Below are 24,787 nucleotides of genomic sequence, written 5' to 3' on the forward strand. Positions count from 1 at the left end.
CACACACTGATTTTATCACCAGGCTAGACTGGCTCAGACATGCTCTACCCACCTCGTCATCCAAGAATAGAGACAGACACTCATTTTTCAAGGTATTTCTTTTGTAAAGGAGCCAGATTTGGCAACTAGACTGAAAATCTTCCAAAATTCTGTACAAATGTGTAATATACAAATATACACAAGGCTTTTGCCAAGAAAAGACAGCGCAACAAATGATGGAGGTGGCTTTGGTGTCACATACCACCTAGGGCATCTCAACACCCCCTAGGGATGCAAGGGGCTGATGGACCACAACACAGGCTACACGTGTAAAACACACTACATTACACTATGTACACTGAAGTATAAAAGACCCACTGTCCCCTTGGCCAGCTCACAAGCCCTCTGGCAGGAAGGCAGGTCGTTCACCAGATAACCCAAACAAGGGGAACTCCTTTAAGTGGGAGAACCTTGCAGAATGAAGTGGCTCACCCTAAAAACTATTAACAGCAGAAGGCATGCCCTTAAGAGAAAGGTAGTCAGAGTGAATTCAGGAGATGGAGCACTTCTTGCGCTCTTTGGAGCTCCTTGTCATCTCTCTCTCTCATCCGCTTGCTGAATCTCACTCCATCTCAGTGAACCGGGCAAACATGGCCTTTCGGACAGCATCTTTGTAGGAATCTGCACCTGACAGTCCATATGCACTGCCTTTGGCTCCAAGGCCAGCTCCTTTTAGCCGGACCTGAGCCTGGGGGAACAAAACTGTTGTTAGCAGCTGGCAAGCAGTGTGTGGACTACTCCCCACACCGTCTCATCTAGTCCACTCCTTCCTGAGCAGGACTACCCACTAGGAGATGAGAGGAAGTTTTCTATTATGAAGACATGGATTTCTACACTGGAGACCAGGAGCAGGTTAAGGTCTGAAGGGATCAAATGGGTAAGGGAGACAGGCAGATGGAACCACACCCTCCCCCAACCCTATGCCTGCTTAGCAAGTATCGTGCCTAGGAAGGGCCCCAAAGCACTGCACTGAAGCCCAGGGAGGGCCTGGTAATTCTGGGCATGGATCATAGCATGACACCCCGAAGTCTGCAAAACTTGCTTGAACAAATCAACTGTAAGAGTCTGTCCTAAGCTATGTTGCCAGGTTAGAAAGGGAGCAATCACAGGTGGAGCTCCTGTCTAAAAGGCCAGTGGCTGGGGAACTCTGATCCCGGGATTATATTTCAATTTGAGCTCTGAGTAAAGGACTTCTCATTATGGATGGAATTCTTACTAAATTATAATTTGTTTTTTACCTAACCAGAATCACTTTGAAAGATATTAAATCCAAGCTAAGCTACATGGGTCTGAGTCAGTGTTAAGGGTTTGTTTATGACAAAGGACTCATCTCATCTCTGGAACAAGCCTGCAAGTCACTGAAGCCCAATCCTACTACTTACCTCAATGGGGGCTGTGATGCCTTGACACTTTCTTCCCAAACCCGAGCCTTCCCGCCAGCCCATGGCCTGCAGCATCTTGTTGCCAATGTTACTATGGTCAATGCCATCTTTGGTGGGCTGCTCGTAATTCCTGCCAGTGGCAAACACACAGTTACTTATAACAGCCAGAGCCCCAGCTCACAAAGTGGAAAATGTGCAGAACACATACACAGTGCCAGCATCAAACTGCTTCTTGCGTTTGGGTTCCGGAGGTTCTGGAATGCCATACTTCTCCCGTCTTTCTGCGGCTCGATCCCGGTATTTCATCTATGTGGGGAGAACAAACAGATAAAGATATCTGGACTTCAATCTCTAACAGTCTCATGCACCTACACTTCAAGATTATCACCTCAAGTGCTTTCTTCATCTGCTGCTTGGCCTTCTAGAGTGGTCTGAAATACCAAATGCCCCGTCTCCCTCACTGTACTTAGTCACATCCAAAATAGCAGGTCTGTAGAGATGAACTCTGTGTGGAACCTGGGGCAGAACTATGTGTCTAATGAGCAGCTTTATTTAATTAGTCACCTCTTGTCAAGCTCTTCAGCCTGCTGGGTGTGGGCACAGCCTGCCAAGGTCCTCAAGGGAGAGGAGGACAGAGCTGCTGTTCCCCCTCAGCATTTGGAGGGCCCAACTCCAGGGACAGACAGACCCAAGGAGGCTTCCAGAGACCTGTTCTGCAGTCTCTGCAGAGCTGGCACCATAAACAGTGGAGAAAAAAAAAAACAGGAAAGCAAAAGCCCTAGCTACAGCCCTCAAAAGCCTTATGAATTATCTTGGGGTGAGAAATTTTAAGTAATTTGCCCACAGGTTCATTTCTAACCCACAGGCCAGTATTTGTATTTAAAACCCTGTCCAGCTGGCTCTCAATCAGCCTCATCAATTACCAGTGACTCCCATTACTGGTCTCACAGGCTTCTCCTGCCTTCACCCCAAGCCCTGGTCTGCCTTGTCCACTGCTTCCTTCCGTATCACCTGCAATCATCGTATCATGTGTCCTGCTTGCTGCTCCCTAGGCCTAATTTGAAGCTCCCCTTCATTGCCCTCAAAGGCTTCCCTGGCCAGGCCAAATGAGATCACGCTCAACTTCCTAAAACCCACAGTACTTTACCAGCAAGGATGTAGCATCCGGAACCTGTGCACAGTCTTGAGGAACACTGAGGGGGTCACAAAGCACATACTGCCTGGGTCGAGTTTACCTGAGCCACAATGGCCAGGTGACAAGTGCGTATGACAAATCCTACCCTGCCCCCGGGACCTGGAACAAGTGCTAAAAAAAAACCCCCAAAGGCAGTTACCCCAAGATACTCTTTCTAGTGGCACATTGACCCCCACTCACCTCTCTCTCCCTCAGCTCCAAGGCTTCCAGCTCCTGCTCGCTCAGCCTGGATCGTCGGTAGATGTCCATGTTTTGCTATACAAGAGATTTTACAGATGGTAAGAATTCAGACTGCCCCAATTTGAAATGTCACATTACCCACATCAATTGTCTTCTAAGAGTCAATGCCCAATTCAATACACTACAGCATGAAAGCCAGAGCCCAGTGTATATGGAGTTGCCATGTTCCTTTCCACTCTATAATCTGGAACAGACTATGATCAGGAATAGCCTTCTAAAAGGCAATCATTCAACGCAGAATCTTCACTATTGTCAGGGCACTCGCATCGTCTTGCTGCTTCCCCTCCCTGCCTCAGCTCAGCTCAGAGAAGCATGGCTACCTTGTGTAGGTCTGAGAGCTGCTGGTGCCTGACCAGGGCATCTCTGTTTGGGAACTGGCGCCGGCAGAGCAGGCAGGCCATCTTCTTCCAGTCGGCCAGCTTTTCTTCTTCACTCTCAAGTCTCTCCACCAGCTCCTCTTCATTGTCACTGTCACCACTGTAAGCAGCGACCAGACCCCTCTAGGAACAAGAGGAGGGTGGGTCACTGGAAATGTACAACAGGAAGACAGCGATGGCTAAAAGTAATGCCTAATCCAAGCTGTGAGAGTGCACCCATTACTCATGTCACATGTCAGTGGTGTATTCCATTTCATCCTCCTGTGTGTGGCAGTCAGGTCCTCCAGTGCTGGACCCAACAGCCTCCTGGCACCAAACCTCTTGGGACCCAAGAAGAGTTCCTGGATGGCTGTTTTCAGACTACTGACCATGTATGAAAACCCCAAAATAGATCAGAGTAATGGCCAACCCAAACCAGTATCTACCAAGTAGAATAGGTTTTTTCTTATCTTAAATTTTCTCTTTCCAGACTGTTAAAACTCTATTTACAAATGCAATAAAACTCAATTAACTGGAATTTGGGCTTCATCCTCTGCTCCATCTCACCTGCTTTCACACAGGGAAAACAAAGCTCTCAATGTGGAGTCTATGTGTAGAAGCTGCTCCAAATACCCACTGACAGTGACCACATCCCATTTTAAATAGGAATCACATTAGCCAATATGCAGCTGAGATTCAAAGTGAGACACAAAGCACAGATATGGCCATTAAACACTGGAAGTACTTCCTTACTTTGAGAGGATTCTCCTCGTCTCCATTTCGTACCAGTTCTGGGATGAGCTGTTGCCTTTCTGCTAAGGCTCCCTGGGAAATAGAACAAGTCATAAGCCTCAAATTTTACCTAAGTTCCCCTTATGAAGTATGGCCATTCCCACTACTGTTACCTTCTTCTCAAAGAGAGCAAAGCCAGCATCTGCTGCGGCAGATTCTCTCCTTTCTTCTTCCCTCAAAGAATTGACAGGTTGAAAGCTGTTTTTAAAATTTTCTTTCTGCTTGTTTAAACTCTTAGCCCAGCGTTCCATGTCTTTGGCAATCTAATGTCAAACAATCACGAAAAAAATACTTAAGTCTCCTGTGCCAGACAATAAGCCATTAAGGGTCTTACCTCAACCAGATGGTCTATAACAAAACCCCTTTGGCCCTTATCTTTATGAGATGCTACCACATAACAACCAAAAATATTATTAAAGAATACTGCTCAAAAGTCTGAGTCTTTCAGCATTTTTTCCCCAAGTACATCGGCAACTGACAAACAACATATAGTAATCCTAAAGAATTGCTAAATACTCTTCAAACTTAATGTAAATAAGATGTGTGGTCCAGATTTTAAGAATGCAAATAAAGTGCATATAAATGCCACAGATCTCCCCTGCCCTCTAAACAGCTAAAAATTAAGCTCAATGCCCCAGAGAGAAATATGGGTCTGCTGGCCAGGTCACGTTCTCACCTGCTGGGCTGTTTTGCTCTTGGGTTTCTCCTTCTTTTCCTTCCCCTCTTTTGCAGGCGGTAGGCCTGCCTGCTGGTGGGAGTTGGACTCTGCAGCCGGCACATAGGTCTCCTTCTCTCCATCCCAGTAAAGGTATTGCTGGGTTAAGGAATTGTAGTAGTACTAGGAGGAAAAAAAACCCAAAACAATGCAGACTTTCTGCTGTGTCAAACCATTAACTTAAAGGAGTATTTTGTCAAAAAAGGCATGTCAAAGTTGTTCAGTCAAAAAAACTAAACATAAAAACATAAAACACATTGCAGAGCAGTAGTATTTCCTGCCCAGAGAGGAGCTGCTGGACACTTGCTGTAGGTGAGGAAGATGACCAGCCAGTGAAGAGATGTGAAACTTCTTGGGCAAAAGTGGAATGTGGTTTCTTTTCAAGAGTCTAGTTCCCACTGATTTAATCCCTGGGCCTGGAGGGTACCCAAAGAGCAAGGTGTCTGACCCCTTTCCAAAGATAGATCATTTATACAAATCAGGTGGCCAGAACAGGTGGTTCAGGAGGATCTTTTACTCACACGTGTTGTTCCATGACAATCAGTTAACATCTCATCATTGGGTTCAACTGTACAGAACCCTGCTTCAGGATACCCAGGCAATCAAAGGGTTGTAAAATGCTAGCTTGGGAGCCTGGAAGGAGGTGACAGGGTGAAGGAACCTGATCTGAAATGTGTGGAGAGAACTGCAACAGAGGATGGGGAGCAGCTCTCTCTCCTCTTCTTTATTCTCCACTCACTCTACCTGCTCAACAGGCACCCAGGAGAGACTGCCTGTTACATCTCATCCAGAGAAGGTGATGTGGGTCAGAGACACAGGACTCACAACTCCTATGGCTACCCAGGAGAACTGGGAAATAGTCAGTCTTCACAAACGAGAGCAGTAGAACCATGCAGAGGTGCGGCCTGCTCAGGCAGGTCCCACACAGCTTCACACCTTACTCTCTCAGAAGCCACAAGCTCTCAATGCCAAGTTCCTGTTAAAGGCACTTATTTTCACTCTTCTACACATACAGCTCCTGGTCACAAATAGCTGTTTATTTATGGAGTGTTAATGTTGCTTTTCCTCTTTTAAAAGTTATATACATAACCAAAAATAAAATATCACTCCAGAGATCTCCTAATTTCCACCTTCAAGAATACACAGGGTTGCTAAGAAAAAGAAGCTGGACATAAAAGGGCACATATTATCTGATTCCATTTATACAAAATGTCTAGAACAGGCAAATCCAGAGACAGAAAGCAGACAGTGCTAGCTGGGGTGAGGAGAGACTAGGAAGTGACTGCTCAGTGTATAGGATATAGGGTTTCCTTTTGGAGAGATAAAAATGTTCTAGAATTAGGCAGTGGTAGTGATGGCGGCACAACACTGTAAATATACTAAAAAGTCCTGAACTGTATAGTCTTAAATGGTTAAAATGGCCAATTTTATGTTACATGAATTTTACCTCAATTAAAAAAAAGACTATATAGGAAGAAAAAAAAAATCACAATTTAAAACTTCTGTCTAGGTCTTTCCACAAAGGTTAACAGCCACCTATAAAATTTAACTTGACAAGATAACCCATGGTAATAGGAGTAAGAATAGTGGTTACTGAAGAGGGAGGGTACTGACTGGCAAGAGGCATGAGGGACATTCAGCATGTTAGGAATGTTCTCGCTCTGATCTCTGTGCTGGTATATGTATGAACGCATATACATGTAAACCAAAGAACTGCATGTCAGTTCTGTGCTTTTCCATATGTACATTATCCCCCAAAACACTTTTTTTAAACTCTTAAATTACCTGTGAGTTGGGGTCATAGTACAGCCCTGTTGTCGGATCATAGTAATATCCTGAAGATTCATCATACTGGTAAGTGGATGTGTCAGGCACTGCTGCAAAAACAAAATCCAGCACACAGTCATTTCCGGTAAGAAACTGGCTTTACTTCAAATTCTAAGTCACTGAGATGCAGCAGGCCTTAATGGTCTTCTCTCACATCCCCAAGTGTCCCTCTGACACCCACATAGGGAGAGGAACTCTTAGTAAACAAAGACAACAACTAGGACCTTCCAACTGTCAACAGCCCCATGAGGTTTGGCTTACCATATTTGGTACCAGGAACTACACCAGTGGGGGAAGCGGCTGGGGCCTGTGTACTTGTGCTAGTGCTAGGCTGTGCTTCCTCAGTCTGGAAAGAACAGCAGCTTCAATATAATTTCAACTGTAAAGCCTCTTAAGAGAACTAAATCACTGCAATCATCCAGCAGGAAGGGCTCCCTGACAGACATACGATCTAAGGCAATCCTTGAATAAAATACATGTTTACAACTTTCTTCCTAAAGGTCAAGACTAAGCATGCATAGTATAGTATAAATATACCCTGTTTGGAACCTTATAGTTAAAGTATATACACAGAATTATTATATTATTTAATACTACTAGACAGAGAGAAGTAAGATTGGAATGTGTGTGTATTGTTCAATCCTGGCTCATACAGCAGGAAAAGAACACTTGTACAGCAAAACAAAGTTTCCCCAACAGTCACCAGTTCCGTATTTAGGACGACAAGATTACCGGAGAGCTGGGTGGATTGGAGGTTTGATTATACAGCTGGGGACTCTGAGACACTACAGCCGCTGAGGTGGTGGTCACTGCTGTGCCTGATGATAAACACAGGAGTTAGGAAGAGCCAAGCATTGAACTCTAAGCCAAACATCCTTATCTGTAATGCCCAAGCTAGCATCTGTCTTTGTATATGTCAGTTCTTAACAATCTAGTTTCCATTAAGTATCCTTGAACCTGTATTTTCATTTTTATAATCCTACTAGCACATGACACACAAAGTCAAACTTCCTGTATGATGGCTAAGAAGGAAAGGAAGAAAGTCTCTATATATCTGCTCTGGGGTTGAGGAAAGATTTCACTGCAACACCTTTGTAATTCTGGAACAAAAACTAAAGCAAAGACTTCTTACAGTGACCCTTCTGAATGATGTGTGGACACCAGACTCTAGGGCCACACCCTCTATGCTCACCTGAACCCATGTGGGCACCAATGAATCCTAACAACAAAGAGAGGGAGAATACCAACTTGAATTTCAAGAATGAACACTCTTTACAACATGGTCTCTTAAGATGTTCTTATCAGTTCCTGATGTACGCAAGCAATCCTAATCTCCGCCTAGAACCTTAGGTACATGGTGACAACTCTGAATGTTGTCTGAATGACAGCTTTCCCCCAAAGTCTTGCAGGGAAATGGATTCTCATGTTTATTTAGGTCTAGTTAGAACATCTAGTTGTATCTCTTCAAATGTATCTGCTTAAACAAAAGATAAAAGGGAGATGAAGTTTATTACCTGATGCAGATGATGCATCAGATTCCAATCCTCCAGCTTGTTGCTGATAAAACTGCTGGTAATCCTGTGAGTACTGAAGAAAAGCCCACTATTAAAGCTGCTATTCTTAGACAAAGGAGATCAGAAGTTGGATGCTGGTCTAATCTACCTACCTGAGCATATTGGGCATAGCCATCTTGGCCTGGCTGCAGGTAACTGTAGTCAACACTGCCTCCTTCACCACTCTGAGACTACAAAATGTCAAGAGGAAACAAAGACAAACTTGGTGGATACCAAGTTTTTAAAAACATCCTCGGAGAGCTTCTAAGGCAAGCACTACAGGAGAGGGTACTTCTGTAATTCTGAACAATACCACCATGCTACTTTGAGCAAAAAGATCCTCCATCTTACCTGGGTAGATGACCACTGAGCTGCAGCAATGGCTGTACTAGCCACAGAGAAGGCGCTGACCCGGTTACCATCTGGGAGGACCAAATCTCTGAAACCACAAAGATCCGATCATGTGATTCCATCTCAGTATGCTTCCAATCACTAACCTCCCACTACCCAGAACACAGCAATTCACTCTAGCCTTTGCTGGAAGGTCTCTAATGCCAGCAAGGCCATTTTTTATAGCAAGGAAAGGTTTCGATGGGCAAACCCCTCAGTAGGAAAGTGTCCCTACAGTATCATTGTTCTACTTTGTACCCTGCCATCTAATAAGGTGTCTGCTGGATAAGCAATGATACTAGAAATGGGAAACTGACATCACTAGAATGAAACTCTATATACATGAAGCTGTTTATTAGCATGCTGTTCTAGAAGGAAAGGATTATTTCCAGATGGGTTTGCACTATCCCGAAGCAGTTTGCATAGCACATGTTCTCAACCCATCTGTCATGTCTTTGTCCTTCTCTGAAGTTTTCTGGCAATTGGTTATTGGAGACAGGCAGAAATAAGCTCTAAGAGGAGATAACTGTTTCCCTTCTAGCCTTGGCAACCAGGGAGGATAGCGTCTCAGTGTACAGAATGTGGGCTTAGGGTACAGTTAGCAAAGCATCTAGGGTCAAGTGTGCAGATGCAGCAGTCTGAAATAAGGATTATGAAGCCACTCACTTCCTGGCACTTTTAGCAAAATCAACCCCAATAGTTTTGCCATCAATTTTCAAAGGAGGATGGAGACTCTGTAGTATCTGAAGCAGCTGAGAAGCATCCTGAAGGAGAATGTGAAGAAAAATAATTTTGTCATGTAATTAAAACACTCTCCCTACCACTTATCCCATTCCAATAGTGCTTTCTATTAAACGAGAGTAATTCATTATTGTTCGTGCATATGAAATATTGAGGAAAAAAATACTCCTTCCTTTAGGACATGAAGGTATCCAGTACTATTAAAGGAATAAATGCTAAATTAATCTAAAACAAAGCATGAAGGACAAAACTGTGGCTCCAATTTCAGTTCTGCCAGTTACCTACAAGTATACACTTTTTTTTTTTTTTACCACTTATTAATCAGTCTGTAATTTAGCACTGCAACAATTCTCATCATGTTGGGCTCCAGGAGCCTTACACATAGAATCATAATTTGATGAACCACATTTGCCTCTCAGAGTTCAGTTATTTTTTTAATTTTATTTTTTTATTGAAATGTAGTTGATTTACAATGTTAGTTTTAGGTGTATAGCAAAATGATTCAGTTTTATCTATACATATGTTTTCTTTTCAGATTCTTTTCCATTATGTTATTACAAGAAACTGAGTATAATTTCCTGTGCTATACAGTAGGTCCTTGTTTATTTACCTTACATATAGTAATGTGTATCTGTTAATCCCAAACTCCTATTTATCCGTCTCCTGCCCTTTCTCCCTTATTTTTTGTCTTTTTTATGTTTGTAAATAGAATTTGTATCATTTTTTTTACCTTCCATATACAATTAATATGATATTTGTCTTTCTGACTTACTTAATATGATAATCTCTAGGTTCATCCATGTTGCTGCAGATGGCATTACTTTATTCTTTTTTTATGGCTGAGTAATATTCTGCCCCTCCCCCAACCTCACATCTTTATCCATTCATCTATCGATAACCATTTAGGTTGTTTCCATGTCTTGGCTATTATAAATAGTACTGCTATGAACACTGGGGTGCATGTGTCTTTTCAAATTATAGTTTTCTCTAGATATATGCACAGCAGTGGAATTGCTAGATCATAGGGTAACTCTATTTTCAGTTTTTAAAGGAACCTCCATACTGTTTTCCATAGTGGCTGCACCAATTTACATTCCCACCAACAGTGTAGGAGGGTTCCTTTTCCTCTACACTCTCTCCAGCATTTAGTTTTAGACTTTTCAATGATGGCCATTCTCACTGGTGTGAAGTGATAACTCGTAGTTTTTATCTGCATTCCTCTAATAATTAAAAGCTCAGATTTTTTTAATAAAGGAAGATTCAATGAACACCTCACCATTGCAGAAGACAGTTGCACAAATGCGAAGCCTCTGTTCTGCTGGGTCTGTTTGTCTTTTATGAGGCGAATGTTATTGACAGCTAAGGATGCGTAGGGAGACAGCGCTGTCATGATGGAATCCACAACAGTGTGTGGAGCTATGTTTCGAAGGATGATTGCTGGGGGGGTGAATGAGACAAATGATATATATATGCATTCCCACCATCAATGCCTTTCAAGGCAGGTTCAAGTACAAACAAATCCATTTTGGGAAGTTTCTAGTACATATGACCCTTGAACAATGCAGGGGGTTTAAGGATGCTGATCCCCCTGCCACCCCCAACTCCACCGAAAATCTGTGTGTAACTTTACAGTCAGCCCTCTGTACTGGTAGTTCTATATCCACAGATTCAATTAATGGTAAATGGTGTAGTACTACAGCATTTACTAAAGAAACTCAGCATGTAAGTAGGCCCACACAATTCAAATCCATGTTGTTCAAGGGTAAAGGGTGTATCTTTCACTTTGACTTGGAGAAGATTCTAAAGACCAATCGTTTATGAAATAACCTGAAGTTGCTACTTATTAAAAAAGAAAAAAAACATCCAACAAAGGTCAACTTCCAACATAAAAGCCAAAAGATTGTTATCTGAACTTACTATCACAGTAATAATCCACAGACTGAACTGATTCTGTGGTTCCAGGGGGCACTTCCTGTTCAGAGTCTGTAAAAAGGGAAAGAGAGGGAGAGCCTCATAATTGAAGACAAACAACAAACCAATGTAAAGAAATACATTCAAACACCAAAGTTTTAATTTTAAGTAAATGTAGCAGTCGTTATTTTTCTTTTTGAACCACTCGTCGCTATAGTAAAATCTCATTAATTTTGATATGAATTTCCAATGTGGAATGTAAAAATTGGGCCAGTGGAGGGCTGACATTACTTCTGTACTAAAGAAAAGCAGGTACAGAATACAAACTAGGTGATCAGACTTAATTTTGGAAAATAAAATAACTATCTGTACTCTCACAATCATCAGCAGCATCTACCTAACCTAAGGTAAAAAGGTTTAAGGAAAATACATAGGTTATTTGTTTTAATGCCCTACAATCTAGGTTCACAGACAACCCAATTAGTCAGGTTTCAATACATATCCCAAACAGCTGAATCTGGGCTTACCAAACTTGTCTGCTCCACATCGGAAGCATTTTAGTCTTTTCCTGAAATTGTTAAGGCAGCACTGGAAAAAAAAAGTTTTACCTGTAATTATTTCTCACAGTAGGCCAGGCTTACTAAAAATATGGGTTAGAGCAATAGGACATTGGGCAAGTCCTAGTGAGAAACAAAAAAAAAGCAGAAAGTGATACCCACATATCCAAGACAAAGGGGCACTAAACCTAAAAATTTAGAATGCTTCACTACATGAATTTTTCCAAGAAAAACAAATCTTGACGTATTTTGAAGCAGAATTCTATTTTTATTAAGTTGGAGAAAAGTTTCAGTTCACCCTAAAACCCTGCAGCAAACCACTAGCAAACTTCTCCCTTATATGAGAAGAGCACTTAAATGGACCACTCTTACACACACAACGTAAATGGAATACTGTCTAGACACCTACTGGACATGGGACACATGCAGAACAAAGAGTCTGAGCACTCTCAAAGTGTCAATGGCAACACCTAAGTTCAAAATGGTGCATTGGTGACTAGATCATAATAGACTCGATACAATTCGAGCAGGGACACAAGGCGTTCTGTTAATGTAATTAAGAGACTGCTGAAGTTGAGAGCTCTAGAATTCAAGAACCATAAAGTGAAACAAACTTAAAATCTTCATTGAAACACTGGGCTTAGAACCTAGATTTTAAACAAAATTTCTTGTGTTCAAGGGATTCTGTCCTGTAATACCTAATCAGGACGACCCAAAGAAAGTCACGAAGTACGAAAATCACCTTAAGATAAAAGCTAGTGATTGGGTACTTACTAGTTTCTTTATTTAAACAGTCAAACAGGCAACAACAAAACCCCAAAAGTTTTTTTCTACTTCAGAAGAACACAGCTTACCTTGTTACAAAGCCAATCTTCAAATTTAGGTCTGGGATTGCTATAATGCATTGCAATATGCTTTCCTTGAATCACCAACTTTTTCTGTAAAAAAAGAAGTAATCAGTTATTCCCATTGTGGGAAACATGTGTCCATTTTCCCAGGGCAGAGCACACTTCGGAAAAATCAGTGCTCTGGAATTAAATGGACAACATACGGGGAGGACCAACCACCGCCACCTATACTCTGCCCATCCAATCCTTCAGATAGGCAGTAAGAGAATGGGATGCGGAGTAAAGGTAAACGGAGTCAGGGAGTGCTGAGAAAGCTGCCACACACTAAACGCTGACATGCACCAGGCCGTGTCTCCAGCAGAGACAGAAGTCCTAACAATCAGCATTGACAGGCTGCCTGAGAGTGACAGTCTATTTCAAAAAGCAGAAGACACAACTCTCCCAGTTCTGAGGTTGTCTCCTACTTTAGCCCTTAGCATGGTGTCCTTGGGCTTCGCTTCACTTTTCTCCCAGTCCCCAATTCTTATGTAAAGTGGAAGTCTTTGTATTTCCCCTTCCCTCAAACTCCTGCTTCAGGATGTGTCCTTTGGGGGACAATGGTATGGGAACTCATTTTTAAAGGGAATCTGGTTACAATTTTCTCAGGAGGGACTATTCTGAATGCCATCGACTGTAAAACAGCTAAATGAGTTTTCTTCCTGCCAACTGCAACCACGTGATGTCCTGGGTACAGATGTGTTTTTCACTGAAATAGATGGTACTCTCTTCAAAATGAGTAACCAGGAGGCCAATGAAGTTTCTTCAGGGGGTTAGAAAAAGTTTATAAATGTTCGTATACCACCTCATCCTTCAAGTCAACCATGTGACTAAAAGGAACTTAATTTTCAAAGGTCAAAACTCCGAGTGGAATCAGTCTAGCCAATACACCCAGCACCTGCCCCCAAAGAGCCTTCATTTAACAAGAACACCTTTTCTTTTTTTCTCCTGAGGGGTGGGAAAGGGAGTGGGATGTTCTGACAGTGTCAGAACAGATTTAAGAGGTTAGATATCCAAATTTTTTAAAGCAGTCTAACCCCTCTAAACATACATACTGTTGAACAATTTGGTTCTTGCAAATCCTGGAAGAGTTAAGACATGCTGTGAATGTTGTTTCTGCAATATCTAGAGGCAAGACTACATGTCTGGCCAAGAGGGAAAGAGCTGAAGGGCCATCCACTCTCTGTGTTGTATAGAAGCAAAAATAAAGAAGCTGGGAGATACGTCAACAGATCATCCCACTAGGAGGGATGTGTGCTGGGAGAAATTCCAAACTACCACTGAGTCCCTAATCCTACTGGCCTTTTATCTCCGGAGTGAACTTGAACTGTAATGAAATATTACACATTAACATAGCTTTGTATACATTAAAATTGTGGAGATTTTTAAATGTCTTACAGGTTTTAACTTCCTAGGAGTTTTAAACTCCCAGGCAAGTCATTCTGATACATCCACTGCATCAAAAGATGGTGTCAGGTCAAGAAAGAGGACTCACATGAAGACTGTCCTGAATTTACTAGGATGGTGTCCATGGTATGAAATGAATCAAGATCTACTTTTTTAAGACCAGGTTGTCACCTCTGGGTTAAGAAAATGAGGCTTAAAAATCACTCAATCAAAATGATACCCTCATTAGTGAGTCTTGTTATAAATGACAATAAATTACCAAAGAATATAACTCTTACTTTGAGTGACAAATCATAAAATGCTGCAGAAAAGCAACATAATGAGTTAAATAAGCAAACTTCCCAGAATGCACTTGGTTAAGGCATTCAATACTGTGCTTTGGAGTTCTGGCAAAAGTTATTTAAGTGCCAAGCATTGAACATTATCTTGACAAACTAGAAAACTTCAGTTAATGTTACATCCAAGAATCATCAATCATTTGCTTTGAACAGACTATAAAAGGCATTCTCAGGGAGATTAGAATGTTAATGCCACTCTAACTAGATTAGACAGCAGGACACCAGCTCCCAGGCTAATCTCATCAGACATTGTTCATATATTCCACTAGGTCCTTAAATGGTCTGTGAAGACCCATATGAAAAGTTATGCCTCCAGGAAGCTTGTGGTCTCCAAGCAGAAATAAAGAATTATTCATAAAATGCCTGTAGCAGACTTCTATTATATTCTCTTCACTGTCAAATCGAGAGTTGGATATTCTAAGATTACTCTCAACAAACATAATGAATAGGAATATAAATTAGGTAGGGAAAAGGGGAATACTCAAGATATTTTGGTAACTATGTATTTAGTGGTTAACAAAGCCCTGCCAGGTAGCCATATTTAAAGGCAGGGCAAATTCTGCAATGTAGTGCTTTGTACTGTTTTAATCTAGTAATATCAATTTTAATATATACAAAGCTTTTTTCTTTAAAGTCACTCCTTTGGAACAAACCACTCCTTCAACCTTTTTTTTTTTAATTGTACAGACTTGTTCCATTTTCATGAATATCTAGACTTGGTGAGTGAAGCAACCTGATTGGCTTCCATCCAGCTGGTAGCATCTTGCAAGTGATAAAACTCCACGAAGGCGAAACCACGGCTTACACCTAGAGACAGCATTCAGATATAGACGGGATACTCGTGTTAGTCAGTTCCTTTATAACAGGTGAATCTCTCTCCCACTGCTTCAACACTGCGTGACAAAGCCAATTGGGAAGCAGCTTTACAAATGTGACTTGACTTGGGGATCTTCTTGATACTTTGCCATGGCAAGGAACCAAGCCGCCTGAACTAAATGCCACTCGATTTGATTCCACGTTTAAAAAGTAACCATGCAACCGACTACAGTCAAACAAGGAGTTCATAAATCACTACTTACCGAAAGAAAAAAAGCCCTTAAAACCAAAGTTTATAAAAAGGTCCTCAGATGCTTTCTAAAACATCATTTTCAAAGAGTCACATTCCTTAGCCATGGCAAACCTCTCATTCTGAATTCATGTGCTTGAAGATTGGGGGTATCAGGATGTTCTTTAGGGACTGAGGTGGGAATGGGGAAGAGAACCAGAACAGCAGGAACTAAGCAAGCTCTCACCTGTTTTCCTCTTCATCAGCCTCACGTCTGCAGGCTGAGGACCTTCAAAGGATTCCATCATTTCTCGAATCTGCACAGGGTTTTACACATTTATTTATAATTAAAGCTTCAACCACAAACTATTCCACACTAAAGAAAGTCCAAGGACTAGGGTTTACATCAACTGCTTAATTAGCAAGACTTTAAACTTCTATCATCAAAATGTAATTATTCTAAAAGAGAATAAAAGAAGGAACTCTTCTCAGAGAAACTGATGTACTGTAACAGCTTTGAAGGCATTATTTATATGCTGACAGGGAATTTGCCTCAGGCACAAAAAAAATAATTATTATTTCTTTATTTTTATAGCTTTTTTTTTTAGTTTGGCTTTTCTTTTGGGGGGGGGTATTAGGTTTATTTGTTTACCTATTTTTAGAGGAGGTACTGGGGATTGAACCCAGGACTTCATGCTAAGCATGCACTCTACCACCTGAGCTTGCCCCCAGGAACAATTATTTACGCTGTGGTACAGTCTTGCTCATTGTATGCTGTACCTCAAGCCTCCTTCCTTTTGTCTAATCTTACTGTCCTCCATTCTAAAGGACCAGAGAGAAAAAATGAGAGTTAAGATGTCACTGTCCTCAGAAGTACATGACCAAGAAATCAATACCCTAAAAATGAGGAACTCCCTTAAGATAAACATTTTCTGCACAATGTCTTAAAAGAAACAGTTTTCTTACATTTACATTAATGGTGAAAATCAACAAAGCTCATAACATTCTCAGACTCCTAGTAAATTAAAATAAACCGTAATTGGGCCCAAATAAAGAATCCTGGCTCGTCGGCTTGTTACTGATGTCAGACCCTTATTGCTGAACTCCAAATACATTAAAAAATACATTAGTTCCTTTAGCTATTGTATCAGGCAGCAATACTCCCAGGAAAAAAAACCAGGGCCAAATTTGCAAAACAGAGATTCTTAGTGATCCCAACTTTCCATAATTACGTGTAAAGGCTGCAGAATTACAGATAGTTAATCCTCATTATTTGTGGATTCTGTACTTGTGGATTTGCCTACTCATTAAAATTCATAACTCCAAATCAATATTTGCACTGCTTTCACAGTCATTTGCAGACATGTGCAGAGTAGTTAAAAAAAAAAAAAAAAAAAAAAAAGTGAGTCGCCTGATGCACCTGTTCCTGCAGAGGTGATTTTTGCCTTGTTTCAACTTTCATACTGTAAACAAGTGTCCTTCTCATAGTCTATTTAGTGCTAAGTTTTTCACACTTTTGTATTTTTTGCTGGTGATTTCACTGTTTAAAATGGCTCTCCAAGTGAAGTGCTGCAGTGCTGTCTAGTGTTCCTAAGTGCAAGAAGGAAGGTCCTTACAGAGAAAATGTTAGAAAAGCTTCAATCAGACATGAGTTACAGTGCTACTGGCTGTGAGTTCAGTGCTAATGAACCAACAGTATATACTAAATAAGGCATCTCTAAACAGAAATACACATAAAACCAGGTTATATATTGATATGTTGATGAAAATGTTGTGACCAGAGGCTCACATGAATCTAACTTTGTATTTTCCCTAAGAGCATGGTACAGTATTCCCAGTGGCTTTACACACTGTAAATACAGAATAAGGAAAATTGGCTGTATCTGTTTTTTCAGTCTGAGAAGAGCTACACTGAGCCAGACCCAACCACCTGACTCAAGTTCACACTTCATAACATAGTAACTAAAAAGTTAGTCACCAGAGTTACTGAAGACAGTTTCTATAAAAGTAGTGATACAGTAACATGTATAGTAAGACAGTTAACTAAAGATAGTTACTCTAAGAATTCACATGTCTGTGGGGGGACTAAAATAAAAAGACAAACAATATGAAAGTGATGGGGAGGGTACAGCTCAGTGGCAGAGCCCATGCTTAGCATGCCTAAGGTCCTAGGTTCAATCCCCAGTACCTCCTTTAAAATAAATACGTAAGTCTAATTACCCCCTCAAAACAAATGAACAAAAACGATAAAGATTTAAAAAATGGTTTGTTAAAAAAAAAGTTAAAGAAATTAATGAAAGTGATAAACTAAAGTTCAGGACATGATTAAATACTATAATTTTAAAATGTTTTAAAGACTCCAACAAGCAAATTTTCTACAAATATTGCATGATATTTGGGAATTTCAGACATTCTACTTTGAAACCTGCCTTCTTACAGTAGGCACCTCTGTTTCTCTGAGAAGCCTGAAATACACAAGCTCCGAGGGACACATCTCTAACAGACACCTCAAGGGGATGACATGATCAAAAAGTAAACTTTCCTTAATTGACTCCTGCAGGATTTCTTGCACCACCTATTTCATGTGCCATGGCTGCTGCTACCTGAGCTCAGCTCTGCCTTCTATCTACCCCTATCACTCTCTCCCTCCTCCCATCTAACCTGAAGAGCTTTTGTTACCAGGCAAAAACCTCAGTAACTTTCTTTTATACTTAGCTAGGCTTTCAAAGACCCCACCACTGGACCCCAAATCACCTTCCCATCCACCTCTCTCTTGGCCAAAGTCTTTGTTTTCAGTAAAATCAAGCTGGCTAGGGCCAGTCCACACCTTTTCCTCAGTTCTCCACCAGATCAAAACACTTCCATCCCTCAACTATCAGCTCAACTAATATTTCCCTGAAGCCCTTCTTTACCCGCCACTAGTAACCACCTCCCTTAAAGAAGTCTCCAGAGCTATTCCACAGAAGACTTTCAACAGGACCTCTTTCAACTCCTATACTTTTCTACTCTGCATTGTCTTCATCATCTCCTGATCTTAACTATTCATTCTTAAACTTTTATGAGGCAGGATCCATGGTTCTGCATCACTATAGCATCTAACAGTACACAGTATAGCAGCTGTGCAATGGATCACAAACACCCACTATTAACTCTAACATCCCATTTCACGTTTGTCACTTCCAGTGTTTAGAGGACCAAAGCTGTGTGAAGTCAGTACTTACCTTCAGCTCTGTCTAAAATCCACTAAACATTAGTCAGATTATTACTTTGAATACTTCAAGACAATAGATACTGGCACAACACCATGCATTTACATCTTTTAAAAACATATTTCAAAACATCACATTCATTTCACAAACAATATTGGCTGAGAAGCCTCCTGCAGTCAAGGGTTGGTGATTCACATAAATTCTGCCTCACAGGTCAGGATAGGCTTCAAGCAGAAAAAGGAACATTGGGAAAATGATGGACAAAGTGGCCTGCGGGGGAAGTAAGTGATGGATGTGGCTGGAAGGAACAGGCAAGGGCCAGAGATACCACTGGAAATCAGGCAGTGCCCAGTACACCAAGGCTCTAGTTGGCTTGTATGAGAAGTGGGGAGCCAGACTTTTCAACAGGCTTTTCAGAGGTTTCAAATGGATAATATCATTTCTTTTTTTTTTTTTTTTGGATAATATCATTTCTATCAAATAAAAGGGTGGCCAAGTCAAAAATATTCTTACTAATACATCCTCACTGAATAAGTAACCAATTCAATAAAAATGTACTGTATACCTCCTAAGGGCTACTGCAGGAGTAAGAACTGCTCCCTGTAGCTAAGGAACTTCTGAAAACTACACTAAGCTTCAAAGCCTAAATATAAATGGTAATTTATCTATGAACCAAGTTGAGAGAACTCCACCCAAAATATAGAAATGTATTTCACTAGGTATTAGTTTGAGATAAAATAACAATAGAAAATAATGGTAGAAGCTCAAAGTTCTTTGTGCCTATTGAATGGCTCATTAGAACTGCTGGTTCCCCTTACATCGCTCTCTGTGATGGTGATGGGAAGGCCGCGAAGCATGATGGTCTTGCTCTCCCTCTCATCACTGATGTCATGCCTGTAGTCGTGCTCACCATAGTCACCATCTGAATGATAGCCATCTTCAGATCGGTCACTGTTCCTTCTTTCACGTTCTCTCTGATTTTTACAATTAAAAAAAAAAATTAAAATCACACTGGGCTTATTTATACCCTTTGATCCAGTCCCTCCACTCCTAGGAATTTATCTTTAGGAACAGAGATAATATAAGAACTCCACGATGATATTCACTGCAACGTTTTCTAAAACAGCAAAAACAAAAACCAAACCAAACCAAAACAAAAAACCCCACAAAACCAAACCCCCTACCCAAAACAAACAGAAAATAAAACGAAAAAACCCTAAACCTGCAACAATCATCTAATTCAGGAAGAATGGTTTAACAACTCACCATACAGTACACCAACACAATGAAACACTACTGCCTGTTACAATAAAATGATTACATGCATAGGAAAAGAAAAAAAAGTGCAAAATTATATGGGCAGCACAGTTACTTCTAAATAATGTCTGCATATGGAAGGGAATGTGGAAAGAGACCTGCTACGATAATGTTAAACTACAACTTCTAGAAACACTATCTGAGGCACAGGGATGATATAAACTATGCCCCAAATGCTTCATCTTTAAAATGGGAATAACACCTACCTTATAAGGTTGTAGTGAGACCTGAATGAGTTCACATAAGTGTTCAAAAGCGTGCCTGGTGAATGGTGAGCCCTATCTATGTAAATCCTGGCCAGTATTTCTATTATTATAGGGCTGTCTGTCTTTTGAGAGTTATAGTCAACTCAAATAGATTTCAGAATAATAAAGTTTGAATATAATATTCCTCTTGAGAGACTTCCACACTTGGTATACTTATTTCAAGAATCTTGATGGTTTTGTGCATACAATTTATAATTCTAACAATTCCATAAACAGTTGCTGGTCGCTCACCTCTGGGCTGTCATAGTCTCGGTAGTCGTCGTATCTATCACCCCTCCGATCATCACTAGATCTTTTATAATCCGAGTCCCTCCGCCTGCTTCTGGATTCACGCTCATCACGGTCATCCCTGTCTATGATGGAGCCGTACCTTCCACTGCGCTCTGTTCTACTCACTCTGCCAGGAAAAATAACTTTCTTTTACTCTAAAGTAAATCACATTTTGTCTCTTCAGAAAACATGGTTGAAAAAACACATACCCCACAGCTCAGTTTATAAGATATCCAAATAGTTTAATAAAGCCCTTAAAATTCATCACCAAATTCCAATTTACAAAGACAACCACTGGGAAAACACCTACATCCCTAAATGAAAAGGCAGTTTTCATAATAAATCTAAAAATACAGCTATTAAATGTTTGGGTTTAATATTTTTGAGAAAGAGTCAGGTTGTCTAAGTTCATCTTGCATTTTCCCAAGCCTGTGGTCTATACATCATTCCTTTCATCCCTGATTTTGGATCTTAGTGAAAGGTAGGAAAAATGCAATTACAGTTGTCCCTCAGTATCTGAGGGAGATTGGTTCCAGGACCCACTGCAGATACCATGGATGTTTAAGTCCCATAGTCAGCCCTCTGTATACATGGTTCTGCACCCACAGATCATGCAGTACTGTATCTGTTGAAGAAAATCCACATAGGAGTGGACCCACATAATTCAAATCCAGGTTGTTCAAGGTTCAACTGTATTAGCATTTCACTCAGTTTCAAAGGAGAACACATCCTGACTCACCCACTCTGAAGGGTAACTCACTGCTGAGAAATGGACCAACAACCTGAATGATTAAGTCTTTTTTTCCCATTAGGCAGTTAATGAAGTTCATTTGTTAGACATAACTAGCACCATCAGAGTACGTTATTTCCTATAACATCTAATTTACTTTTAGTTACTGGGCAGCACCGGGCTTCACAGGAAAATCTAATAACAAGAGGCTTAAATCCATTTGACCACAGATATAAATAGTTCTTTCATAAACTGTTTACCAGGTTCATAAAACCCTGTAAGGAAAAGTCAAAGGAAAGGCTTACAAGGGACTCATTTAGGGAATACAAATAATAAAAAGAAACAAATGAAATAAGAAGTCTAGAACTATCTCAGGATGTGAAGTGTTGGGATAAGAGACCTTAAAATTGTAAATGTTAATTTAATAAGTTATTTGGAAACAGAGACTACTGACACAGCATTAAAGCAATGACATCATGTAACATGAATTATTTCCTGAGTCCCACTGGGTCATCAATCTGATCTATCACTGGGACTGGACTCAATATTAAGGAGACAACTGGCTGAAAAAGTCAAGGTTTTGTATTTAAATCAAATGGTATAAGGGGGAGAATCCACAGATGACACAGCAGTAGAATGCTCTCAACCTAATTATCCACTAATTCTTTAGCAGTTTTTCTTTCTTTTTTCTAATGTAACCCATGGTCCAAAAGCTTCTCAGCTCTATAAATCTGGATCATTTTGTCATGGAGGGGACAATAATGAGAACTAGCATTCACTGATTGCTTTCTACAGCCAGGAATTGTGCAAAGTGCCAGACTAGATGATCTCCTAGCTTTGCCAATAGGGAACTCTAAGTGACCTACTCCACTCTGCTCTCCTTTGCCTAATTCCTTCTTACCCTTCAGGCTTCTCCTTAGAGAATACTTTCTTCAGGAAGCTTTGCTGGCTGTTTCCAAGAAAACACATGTTCCTAAGTGTTCTGGCAGCACTCTCAACTTCTTTCATCACAGCACAGTTCACATAGTATTTTAATTCTCTCACTAAACTGCATGCTTGTGAGAGCAAGTATCATGAAGGTGCTCATAGCAATGCCTGACAATAAAGACACTCAAGTATTTGTTTGCTAGACAATTTTTAACAAATAGTTCAGTCCCCATTAAAATGCTGAGATTTTAAGGTATGTACAGTAATAACTTACCGTTTGTCTGAACCCATTGTCCTACTGAAGATCTAGCACACGGCTCCAAAGGTTCAAATTTTGTTTTTTCTAGGAGGCAAAAGAGATTGGTTGCTGCAAATCTGAGAGATCACGTATAAGTCAACTGTTTTATAAGCTGGGACACTACTGAGGTTGGAATTTCATTACATCACTAACAATGGTTATCTATGGTTGGGGGGAGGAGGTGGGGACCAACTGTCAACATTAAAATCATGCTAACGTTTTGTTAACAACTAGCATAGCACAAAGATGAATAGTTTAAAATATCAATTTCATATTCAATAACGAACCCATAAAAGGATGCAAGCAGAAGATTCCTTCCTTGCTCCTACTGTAGGATTACAAAGCAAAAAGGTCACAGCTGCAATCAGCTCCCTGTCTTCTGAATCAAAGCAACTCCAGTAGGGTAGTTGATCGTTAAAACATTAATCAGTGTCTTTACTAATACAAGGAGCGAAATGAAATTCAAAAATTACTTATGAAAAATGTAAAATCTTTTAGAAGCCGGATGCTAAGCTGACTGAAATCTACTCCATTTATAAAACGCAACGGCTGATCCAAAGCTATTTCAATGAGACAAGAGCAAACCTCGATAAGACTTAATTCCTAGGTAACAACGATAACCACCACAGGCCCTTGACCGCCAGCCTGGCCCCGCAGCACACCGACAGCGATAAAACATCACACAACTAGACGGCGTTCGATGCGTCTGAGGTCCGAAAAACTAGTTACGGCCGTTCCTGGTGCCTGTTCTAAAGCAGGCGCTCAACGAACATTTGCTGAATTAATAAAAGGAAGAGAACCATCTGGGAAAAACAACGCCCTGGGCAGAATCTCTGATGCCGCCCCTCATCTCCTGGGCAGTGCCCAGACCCACCTCCGTGGGGAGTCGCGGCCGAGATGGCGGCGCCACGGCCTGCGTGACCGAATCAGGCGTACGGCTTTCTCTTCCTGCCTGCATGCGCCTCTCATCCCCCAAGAAGTTCTCAGCCCGCACATCAGCCTTCACCGAACAGCTTTCCGGTGAGGGCATATTCAAGTGAACCTGAGGGACGATGGCGGCTAGAGACTGCCAAGGCGCCCCTGAGAAGTACCCGAGGGACAGACCACCGCTCCATGCTCAGTTAGGCTTGGGGGTCGGAGACGTGTATCGGCAGGGGCACACTAAGAGCCCGAAAGAAGCGGGCCTCCAGCTGAGGGGAGAGGACGCCATCTGAAAGCTGACAGCACTGGAGACGAGGAGGGGCGCGGCCCTCCAATGCCTCGGGTAGCCCTTCGAGAGATCCGGCTGGGGCTGATCGGCCGTCGCCCGCGGCTGACAGGGAGGCTCTACAAGACCTACCCCAACACCAAGAACCGCCGGTCATTACGGGAGGCCGCCTCACTTACCCTCAGGGAGGACGGAAGCAACAACAGTAGCGGTTTTGTGCCCCAGAATTCCAACAGGGTACGGCCGCTTCACAAAATGGCGCCTCCGTCGACGGCCGTCTCCTACCCACAGTACCTCGCGCCTATTCCCCTCCCCCCGCCACCCGCCTCCTAAGGAGGTGTCCAATCCGCAAAGGTGTCTGGCCGCGCGGGGGCTGCTGGGAAGTGTGGTCTCTAGGGCAGTCTGTCACTTAACTACGCCCTGTGTTAATTTTCTGCGTATTTCCCTTTCTTCAAAACCACTGCTGAGTAGCCAGTCTGCCTTTTGCAGACCCGGGTTAGAGCTCCTTCCTTAATTAGGCATAGTAATTATTTCCCTTTGCTACAAGGACCTTAGTACAGTTTGCTTTCAGTGACAACGATGTAACCCATCTCGTTTAATCTGGCTTTAAGAGAAGGAACGTGGGTTGATCGCCTATTGCATTATTGGACGCTAGATTAGACTATTAGGCTACATGCTTTATAAATATCTGTTTTCATTTCCATAACTTATGAGATGGTTATCAAACCCATGCTGCAAGTGAGGAAATTGAGATTTATGAAAATTAAGAGAATTCTTGAAGGCAGTCTTCAGAATATCGTTGATATTCTTTAGTCTAAGACAAGGGCTCGGGAAAGTTACTTTCCAGGGTTAATTTAACAGTTGGCCGTCTAGTAGCATCTCAAAGTTAACACAGCCAAAAACCAACCTTATCTCCTTCACAGCCTTCCCCAGCCCATAAATAGCAACTCCCTGCTTCCAGTTACTCAGGACAAAACTCCTGGAGTTATCCATGACTCGTTTCTCCTCGCACCCAATCTGTCAGCAAATCCCATTAATTCTACCTTTAAAATATATGTATACCTCTAGCTGCCTCAGCTGCTGTTCATCTAGTCGAAGCCATTATCACTGGCCTTGTTTTAGAAAGATAGGTCACACCAAAACATCACACTGTTAAGTTTCACACTGGGATTTGAGTCCATGCCCTCATCC

The 24,787-nt window shown here is 41.4% G+C and overlaps 1 protein-coding gene across 1 annotated transcript; it reads right to left on the bottom strand.

The window, feature by feature from the left end:
- Window positions 1-80: 80 nt before the first annotated feature.
- RBM5 (RNA binding motif protein 5) lies at window positions 81-23,898 on the bottom strand. The gene is made up of 25 exons (XM_010978252.3): window positions 23,776-23,898; window positions 22,366-22,434; window positions 20,396-20,561; window positions 19,400-19,555; window positions 15,620-15,689; window positions 15,061-15,134; window positions 12,553-12,636; window positions 11,669-11,729; window positions 11,148-11,213; window positions 10,507-10,667; window positions 9,156-9,253; window positions 8,451-8,538; window positions 8,213-8,290; window positions 8,061-8,133; window positions 7,279-7,364; window positions 6,808-6,892; window positions 6,505-6,596; window positions 4,681-4,842; window positions 4,118-4,267; window positions 3,966-4,037; window positions 3,177-3,356; window positions 2,797-2,871; window positions 1,630-1,727; window positions 1,422-1,551; window positions 81-727 (listed from the first exon to the last, which is right to left on the bottom strand). Exons 2-25 carry the CDS (start codon window positions 22,380-22,382, stop codon window positions 602-604), a joined length of 2,448 nt encoding a protein of 815 aa, XP_010976554.1. The 5' UTR covers window positions 22,383-22,434; window positions 23,776-23,898; the 3' UTR covers window positions 81-601.
- Between the last annotated feature and the right edge of the window lie 889 nt (window positions 23,899-24,787).

This window comes from Camelus dromedarius, chromosome 17 (genome assembly GCF_036321535.1).
Source record: "Camelus dromedarius isolate mCamDro1 chromosome 17, mCamDro1.pat, whole genome shotgun sequence".
NCBI classification, from domain to species: domain Eukaryota; kingdom Metazoa; phylum Chordata; class Mammalia; order Artiodactyla; family Camelidae; genus Camelus; species Camelus dromedarius.

Excerpts from the sequence above, each read along its gene's own strand:
- RBM5 (XM_010978252.3), bottom strand. Across the intron at positions 12,637-15,060 it reads GCTGGATGGAAGCCAATCAG|AAAAAGTTGGTGATTCAAGG; the intron begins GTTGCTTCACTC and ends CTTTTTTTACAG. Across the intron at positions 11,730-12,552 it reads AAGATTGGCTTTGTAACAAG|TGCTGCCTTAACAATTTCAG; the intron begins GTAAGCTGTGTT and ends TTTTTTTTCCAG.